The sequence below is a fragment of the Oncorhynchus mykiss genome, chromosome 6 (genome assembly GCF_057628025.1).
Source record: "Oncorhynchus mykiss isolate SJ-2025 chromosome 6, ASM5762802v1, whole genome shotgun sequence".
NCBI lineage: Eukaryota > Metazoa > Chordata > Actinopteri > Salmoniformes > Salmonidae > Oncorhynchus > Oncorhynchus mykiss.
In genome coordinates this window covers 72475716-72484525 of record NC_143027.1, presented here as the reverse complement: position 1 = coordinate 72484525, position 8810 = coordinate 72475716, and the positions used below count along the sequence as shown (strand labels likewise).

The 8810-nt window shown below is 42.5% G+C and overlaps 1 protein-coding gene across 2 annotated transcripts; it reads right to left on the bottom strand.

Moving 5' to 3' along the window:
• Nucleotides 1–607: 607 nt before the first annotated feature.
• Nucleotides 608–4827, bottom strand: LOC110518525 (mitochondrial glutamate carrier 1-like). 2 transcript variants are annotated; one of them, XM_036980908.2, is made up of 8 exons: nucleotides 4743–4827; nucleotides 4480–4556; nucleotides 4149–4274; nucleotides 3944–3999; nucleotides 3738–3828; nucleotides 2966–3023; nucleotides 2340–2400; nucleotides 608–2040 (listed from the first exon to the last, which is right to left on the bottom strand). In XM_036980908.2, the coding sequence occupies exons 2-8, from the start codon at nucleotides 4497–4499 to the stop codon at nucleotides 1805–1807; spliced, it is 648 nt and encodes a 215-aa protein (XP_036836803.1). In that variant the 5' UTR covers nucleotides 4500–4556; nucleotides 4743–4827; the 3' UTR covers nucleotides 608–1804. The 2 variants fall into 2 exon arrangements, with proteins under 2 accessions (XP_036836803.1, XP_036836802.1); XM_036980907.2 differs by having other exon boundaries at nucleotides 4774–4827.
• Between the last annotated feature and the right edge of the window lie 3983 nt (nucleotides 4828–8810).

The window sequence follows — 8810 nt, the reverse complement described above, 5'->3', positions numbered from 1 at the left end:
CAAGCCCTTAACCAACAATGTAGTTTAAAGAAAAATAAGGGCCTTTCTATGACAATGACTGGTATATAGGTCAGGACCTATATATGTCGCAGGAAGCTTGACCCCAGTGATGTACTGGGCCGTACGTACTAGCCTCTGTAGCCCCTTGCGATCGAAGCCCGAGCAGTTGCCATACCAGGCGGTGATGCAACCATTCAGGATGCTCTCGATGGTGCAGCTGTAGAACTTTTTGAGGATCTGAGGACCCATGCCAAATCTTTAGGGGAATAGGCATTGTCCTGCTCTCCTCATGACTGTCTTGGTGTGTGTGGACCATGATAGTGTGTTGGTGATGTGGACACCATGGAACTTGAAGTTCACAACCTGCTCCAGTACAGCCCCGTCGATGAGAATGGGTACGTGCTCGGCCCTCCTTTTCCTGTAGTCCACGATAATCTCCTTTGTCTTGATCACATTGAGGGAGAGCTTGTTGTCCTGGCACCACACTTCCAGATCTCTGACCTCCTCCCTATAGGCTGTCTCATCGTTGTCGGTGATCAGGCCTACCACCGCTGTGTCGTCTGCAAACTTAATGATGGTGTTGGAGTCGTGCTTGGCCACGCAGTCATGGGTGAGCAGGTAGTACAGGAGGGGACTAAGCACGCACCCCTAAGGGGCCCCCGTGTTAAGGATCAGCGTGGCAGATGTGTTGTTGACTACCCATACCAGCTTTTGTGGTGCGATGGGTAACGCTGCTTCAAGGGTGGCTGTTGTCGATGTGTTCTTGGTTCGAGCCCAGGTAGGAACGAGAAGAGGGACGGAAGCTATACTGTTACACTGGCAATACTAAAGTGCCTATAAGAACATCCAATAGTCAAAGGTATATGAAATACAAATCGTATAGAGAGAAATTGTCCTATAATTCCTATAATAACTACAACCTTAAACTTCTTACCTGTGAATATTGAAGACTCCTGTTAAAAGGAACCACCAGATTTCATATGTTCTCATGTTCTGAGCAAGGAACTTAAACATTAGCTTTTTACATGGCACATATTGCACTTTTACTTTCTTCTCCAACACTTTGTTTTTGCATTATTTAAACCAAATTGAACATGTTTCATTTTATTTGAGGCTAAATTGATTTTATTGATGTATTATATTAAGTTAAAATAAGTGTTCATTCAGTATTGTTGTAATTGTCATTATCACAAATACATATTTTTTTAAATCGGCCGATTGATCGGTATCGGCTTTTTTTGGTCCTCCAATAATCGGCATCGGTGTTGATAAATCACAATCGGTCGACCTCTAATTTGCGTAATCTGACTACCTCCATATTGAGTGAGTCACTGGTACTTCCTGCTTTAGTTTTTGTTTGTAAGCAGGAATCAGGAGGGGAAATTATGGTCAGATTTGCCAAATGGAGGGCGAGGGAGAGCTTTGTACGCATTTTTGTGTTTGGAGTAAAGGTAGTCTAGAGTCTTTTTCCTCTCTTCTTGCACATGTAACAGGTAAAACAGATTTGAGTTTTTCTATATTAAAGTCCTTGGCCACTAGGGGCACCGCCTCTGGATGAGCATTTTCTTGTTTGCTTATAGCTTTATAGAGCTCGTTGAGTGCGGTCTTAGTGCCAGCATTGGTTTGTGGTGGAAAATAGACAGCTACGAAAAATATAGATGAACACTCTCTTGGTAAATAGTGTACTCTACAGCTTATCAAGAGATACTGTACCTCAGGCAAGCAAAACCTCGAGACTTCCTTAATATTTGAATTTGCGCACCTGCTGTTATTGACAAATAGACACAGACCTCCACCCCTTGTCTTACCGGAGGCAGCTGTTCTGTCTTGCCGATGCATGGAAAAACCACACAACTGTATACACACTCATACATGTATACACACACACAACTGTCCTTACCATGCACTTGTAAGCTGCATTGCTGTACAGAGATGTTCTTACCGTCTCCCGGGTGAGCTGCATTGCTGTATGGGACCTCAACTCCACTGGGACCCCAGGGTCCCCAACTGCAGCCTGGGACATCAGCTTCCTCTGATCCTCTGTCATAACACACAAAACATCATCAATATCATCACTGTGACATCGTTAACCAGGGACAGAGAAGCAGGAATGCCTCAGGAGTAGTTGTCAAACAAAATTTAATGTGGGGAGTATGTGGGGAGAGTAACTATTTTACATTGATACAAAAACAATGGTGGTTGTTACGGGTTCTAACTGATCAGATCTCTGTGATCTGTTTGTGTCTGTTTGGCTGACAATATATTGGTTAGTCATGAAACAGTGACTGGGAACAGGGGAACATACAACCTCCTCTCTCCTTCTTCTACCCATCTCTCACCTATCCGCCCTGCATCCTGTAACTGAATCTTTAGCATCTCCATGGGAGTGGTGATGATGACCTGCACCAAGAGATGGAGAGACAAAGAGATGGAGACACAGAGAGATGGAGAGACAGAGAGATGGAGACACAGAGAGATGGAGAGACAGAGAGATGGAGAGACAGAGAGATGGAGAGACAGAGATGGAGAGACAAAGAGATGGAGAGACAAAGAGATGGAGAGACAAAGAGATGGAGAGACAGAGAGATGGAGACACAGAGAGATGGAGAGATGGAGAGACAAAGAGATGGAGAGACAAAGAGATGGAGAGACAGAGAGATGGAGACACAGAGAGATGGAGAGACAGAGAGATGGAGAGACAAAGAGATGGAGAGACAGAGAGATGGAGAGACATAGAGATGGAGAGAGAGAGATGGAGAGACAAAGAGATGGAGACACAGAGAGATGGAGAGACAGAGATGGAGACACGGAGAGATGGAGAGACAGAGAGATGGAGAGACAGTGTGACTGTGTTTCAGAAGAGTTCAAATACCCAGGCAGACACACAACTATTGTGCATAATTACTGTTGAGCCACAAGATGGTAGTAGAAAGCTGTCTGAGGCTGATACCCAAACTGATCTTACCTGACATGTACCAGCACCACAACCCGCCAGCATCTCCCTCAGCAGGCTAAGCTTCTGACTGAGAGAGAGAACAAATGTCATAATTATTTTGGTTCAATGACTTTGCTCATTTCCCTGGATGTTCTGGTGTTATCTCAAGTGATTTCCATACATTAAACAAAAGGCATACAACATAAAACTCTCTGTTTCCATACACATAGGCCATGACCATAAACATGCATAATACAATAAACATACCAAACATAACATACACATAAAGAAACATACATAAAGACACACACACACACACACACAAATACATACATACATACATGCACACACACACGCACTCACACAGTCTTAGAAACATGTTAATAATTCACCAGTTCACTAGCGCAGGTCACTCAATAATTTATCAGCCATGTTGTTGGTCCCCATGGAAATGTTGAGGGATGCTAAAGATAGCCCAGGTATGTCATGCGGATAATGCTGCAGGGGCCTGTGGGATTGGTCTTATCAACCATGATGTGTGTTTACAAAATATTTATACTTCTACGTATTACCACTAGATCCCAGCACATAGTGAGATATTATTACAATCCTATTTGTGATGTGTATATCAAATCCAAACAAGAAGTTAGTTAAAGCTGATATAGTATATAATACATCTTTCAAGTACATCTATTCAATGAGATCAGAGTGGGAAAGAGGTTGGTGTACCAGTCAGTTACGACTGGTGTAGGATTGTATTTGACAGATAGGTGTTTGAAAGACGCCTCTTAGCACTACTCACCCATCCTTGGACAGGTGCTGTCTAAAGAAGTCATTGGCAGCTAGTTTGATGGCCTTCTCTGGAGTGACCAGAGTCAGGTTCACAGCAGCACCTAATGGTTAAAGAAATAGAGATACACAGAATCATAAACAAAGAACATGCTCAAACCTGTGTGCACACACGCACACACACACGCATGCACACACACACACACAATTTTGTCCTACCTCTGTACATGCCAAAGTACCCCTCTGATTGGATGGTCTTGATAAGGCAATCTGACCTGTGTTGTGAACACAAAGGATTACTGTGCAAAGGACTCAGAGAATCAACCAGAGGTAAGCAGATACTACAAGCAAACTGCAAGTTTGTTTTAGATGTTTTACTTTTTTTGACTGGTTAAAAGAGTGTGTTGAACAACATTGTACATACATGCTGGTATAGAGACGGGAACCATTTTGCTGGTTCTGGAGACGGGTCTTGGCTAGGTCAATAGGAAATACACATGTCACACCAATCAGTCCAGCAATTCCCCCGTTGATCAATTTGGCAGGTAAACTGAGAGGGAGAGAAAGAGAGAAGAGTGAGAAGGGTTCAAAAAGGTGACAATGACCAATCAATAAAAAAAGTTAAAAACAAGAATGAGAGAGCTGGAAAATGGTGGAGGAATTACTTCAAGACTCAAAATGGAACATTAATTAAAAAATTTGATAAAATATTCTCAGATTCATCTGTTTCCATCAATATCCTTATCCGCACTTACCTGATCTGCTTGTCAGCCATCTATCTGAGACACAGTTACCTTGGCAGTTTCTCTGTCTGTGTATCTGTAAACGTGATCTGCAAGGAAAACAATGGATTAGTGGAAGATGGATGGATAATACCTCAGTCAACCAGCCAATGTTCAACTGTCAGTTTCAGTCAGCTGTGGAGGAGAACTGGAAAAGAACAGAGTACAAATCCATATCAGAACAGTAGTCTGACACTCAGTTAAAGCTTTGAGAAACATCTGTGCGTGGAAAGTACCTGGCTTATCCCTGGGCATAATAGCATTTACCTCAATGTTGTGTTGGCTGGCTACCTGAAATGAAGAGTGTTCATTCATTGAGCCTTGCTTTCAGAAGAATATGACTGTACAGCCACCCTCCTTCTGGACCAATCACATCAATCCTTCCCCTCCACTCCTCTCTCAACCCTAATTCTATCCCAAACTCTTCTATTTCCTCTACTCCTACTCCTCCCAGATCTCTCCTGATTTGTGTGTGTGCATTGTATTTGAATGGAGCAAGAGAAAGCAGAGAAAGAGAGAGGGAGATGGGACATCCAATACTGTGATTAGAAATATGGGTGTTTTTCTGTTTGAGGTATATTCTGTCAGCTCACAGCACTCCTTCTCTCTTTGCAGGCATGTAACAATATATCTTTGACCGAATATTTCGCTTTGTTGTCTTTATAAAAGGATCTACTGTGTGTGTGTGTGTGTGTGTGTGTGTGTGTGTGTGTGTGTGTGTGTGGGGAGGGGGGGACCTTGGTCATAGAATAGTACCTAAGAGAAGGCACAGGAGTGGTCTGTCTACTCAATGTCTGCTTTTCATTTATATGTACAGTATGAGCTCATGTATTTTTCATTGCCAGGAATGGATTACATGTGGTAATGGAGAGACTTACCACATCTAGTTTGTTAATACATCATGAATAAATACTTCCACGTACCACTGCGGCCCCGTCGATGTGGATTGGGGCGTGTTTCCTCTGCTGTCGACATGTACAGTACCTTCAGAAAGTATCCACATCCAGTGACTTTTTCCACATGTTGTTGTGTTACAGCCTGAATTTAAAATGTTTTAATTGAGATGTTGTCTCACTGGCCTAGACACATTACCCCATAATGTCAAAGTGGAATTTTGGTTTTAGAAACGTTTACAAATGAATAAAAATTTAAATCAGAAATCAGAAATCTTGAGTCAATAAGAATTCAATCCATTTGTTATGGCAAGCCTAAATGTGTTCAGGAGTAAAACTGTGCTTAACAAGTCACATAAGTTCCATGGACTCACTCTGTGTGCAATAGCACTGTTTAACATGATTTTTGACTACTTAATCTCTGGACCATACACATACAATTATCTGTAAGGTCTCTTAGTCAAGCAGTGAATTTCAAACAAAGATTAACAAAGACCAGGGAGGTTTTCCAATGCCTCACAAAGAAGACATTAGGGGCATACTGCAACAACAACAAAAAATATATGGACAGTTTAAAGTACATAGGCCTCTTAGCATCTCGTGAGGCCTACCAGTTTCTGGATATAATCCATGTCTGTCGTCTTGAGAATGGCTAACTGACACTGCCTCTTTTTTTATTTTTCGTGGTATCCATTTTCGTGGTATTAATTAGGGATTGGTATCAATCCCCAATTTCGTGGTAATTGTTTAGTAGCTACTATTTTGTCTCATCGCTACAACTCCCGCACTGGCTTGGGAGAGACGAAGGCTGAAAGTCATGCGTCCTCCGATACACAACCCAATCACTGCTTCTTAACACAGCGCGCATCCAACCCGGAAGCCAGCCGCACCAATGTGTCGGAGGAAACACCGTGCACCTGGCAACCCTGAGCCCGGTCCGCCACAGGAGTCGCTGGTGCGCGATGAGACAAGGATATCACTACCGGCCAACCCCTCCCTAACCCGGACGACGCTAGGCCAAATGTGCATCGCCCCACGGACCTCCCGGTCGCGGCCGATTACGACAGAGCCTGGGCGCCCAGAGTCTCTGGTGGCACAGCTGGCGCTGTAGTACAGCACCTTTAACCACTGAGCCACCCGGGAAGCCCCTAACACTGCCTCTTCTAGTCAGCAACAACACATCAGAAAACAAATTATAGATTTTAATGCTTTACTGTACTGACCTATTTAGCTTTAGTCCTCAATTGCATATCATTGTATTTTGGTGTAAAACACTGTCTCAGGCGCTGCTCCAGAATCTCCCATAGGTGTTCAATTGGGTTGAGATCTAGTCACTGAAATAGCCATGGCATATGGTTTACATCATTTTCATGCTCAGCCAACCAGATCAGTGACCACCCCTTCCCTGTGGACGGGGGCATTGTCATCCTGCGGGGCAAAGCCATGATAGCCAAAATAATGACCTGCCCAGCATTTTTATACATGACCCTAAGCATGATGGGACGTTAACTGCTTAATTAACTCAGGAACCCCACCTGTGTGGAAGCACCTGCTTTCAAAATACTTTGTATCCCTCCTTTACTCAAGTGATTCCTTTATTTTGGCAAATACCTGTACTTAAAACAGTACCTTCGTGTAGTGTTACCAAATTATCCAATTTTGAAAGGGAACAAAAAAAACAAAACAAATATGTTTTTAACTAGTTTTAAACTTTTATGGCCAGTGCCATCATGATGACGTCATGTCGGTTGCATAATGACATGTCAGTATGGAGACAGCACAGTAAGGTTATGTGTTTCTATATTTGTTTTAATTTCTGTTTGTTTTGTACATCCGTATTAGTTTCTATTTAGTTTAAGTTGTATGAAAATATATATATTTCATTTTTATATGATTTAGGTTCAGTTTTAGTGTTAAGAAGATAAAGCATTTGTGGGAGGCTAGAAGAAATATGGGTTGTAGAGTTTTTGTGTGTTTTTTGGGATGTCACAACTGGGGGGCAGTAATATATAAGGTGATGGGTCAGGTCATAGTTTAGCCCTTCTCATGACTCCAATTTTACATTGGTGTCACATATACTCCCTCTCTGGCCTCTAGGTCATCAGGCTGCTGAGTGTCCCGCACACCTGTCACCATTGTCTCGCGCACCTGCGCCTCATGACACTCACCTGGACTCCATCACCTCCTTGATTATCTTCCCTGTATCTGTCACTCCCCTTGGTTCTTTCCTCAGGTGTTATTGACTCTGTTTTCATGTTGGTGTGTTAAGTGTTCATTGTTTTATTTATTAAAACACTCACTCCCTGAACTTGTCATAACAAGGGGGCAGTAATATATAAGGTGATGAGTCAGGTCATAGGCTAGGTTTGCCCTTCTCATGACTCCAATTTTACATTTTTTGCAAAGTTGCAGAGAAGAAGCCATATTCTCAGACTGGCCAATAAAAAGAAAAGATGAAGATGTGCAGAACACAGACACTGGATGGAGGTACTCTGCCTAGAAGGCCAGCATCCCGGAGTCGCCTCTTCACTGTTGAAGTTGAGACTGGTGTTTTTGCGGGTACTATTTAATGAAGCTGCCAGTTGAGGACTTGTGAGGTGTCTGTTTTTCAAACTAGACACTCTAATGTATCCCGCACATCTGTCACTATCGTCTCGCGCACCTGCGCCTCATGACATTCACCTGGACTCCATCACCTCCTTGATTATCTTCCCTACATCTGTCACTCCCCTTGGTTCTTTCCCCAGGTGTTATTGACTCTGTTTTCATGTCTGTGTGTTGCGTGGTCATTGTTCCTTTTATTTATTAAATCACTCATTCATTGAACTTGCTTAATGACTCTCAGCACACTCGTAACAATTGGAGTCATTCCATGTCCCTTTTTATTAGCTGAAGTTATTTAGTCTAGTATGAAACCCTCTATCTAGAAATAATTTTATCCCTGATTGCAATATGGTTTTGGAAACCTTGAATACTCAACTTATCCATAAATAACTTTACAAATACAAAAGATAAATTTACTATTTTACCACAGATCTCCACTGAGGTGTTCTGTGTAACAGCTTCAAGCCAACGTTTTTTTGTTGTTCCCTCCTGAGTTTCCATTAGTTCAGGAAGTGCAATGCAAAACACATCTCTTGAAATCTGTGTATTTTTTGTATTTGTAAAATCATTTTGGGGTGATATGAAAATAGAATTCCTGAGGTTTCCTAAACTGTATTGTGATTATTAACAGTTACACAAAACATTGACCCGCTGTTATTGTTCAAATGAGAACCAATGGCTGGATGGCCTTGGGTTCTCAAGAGCTAAAGTTAGGTTAGGTTTAAATTATGAAGTCAATCTCAATCTGACTCAATCTCAACCCCCCCCCCCCCCCCCCCCCCCCAAATGAGAACCAATGGCTGGATG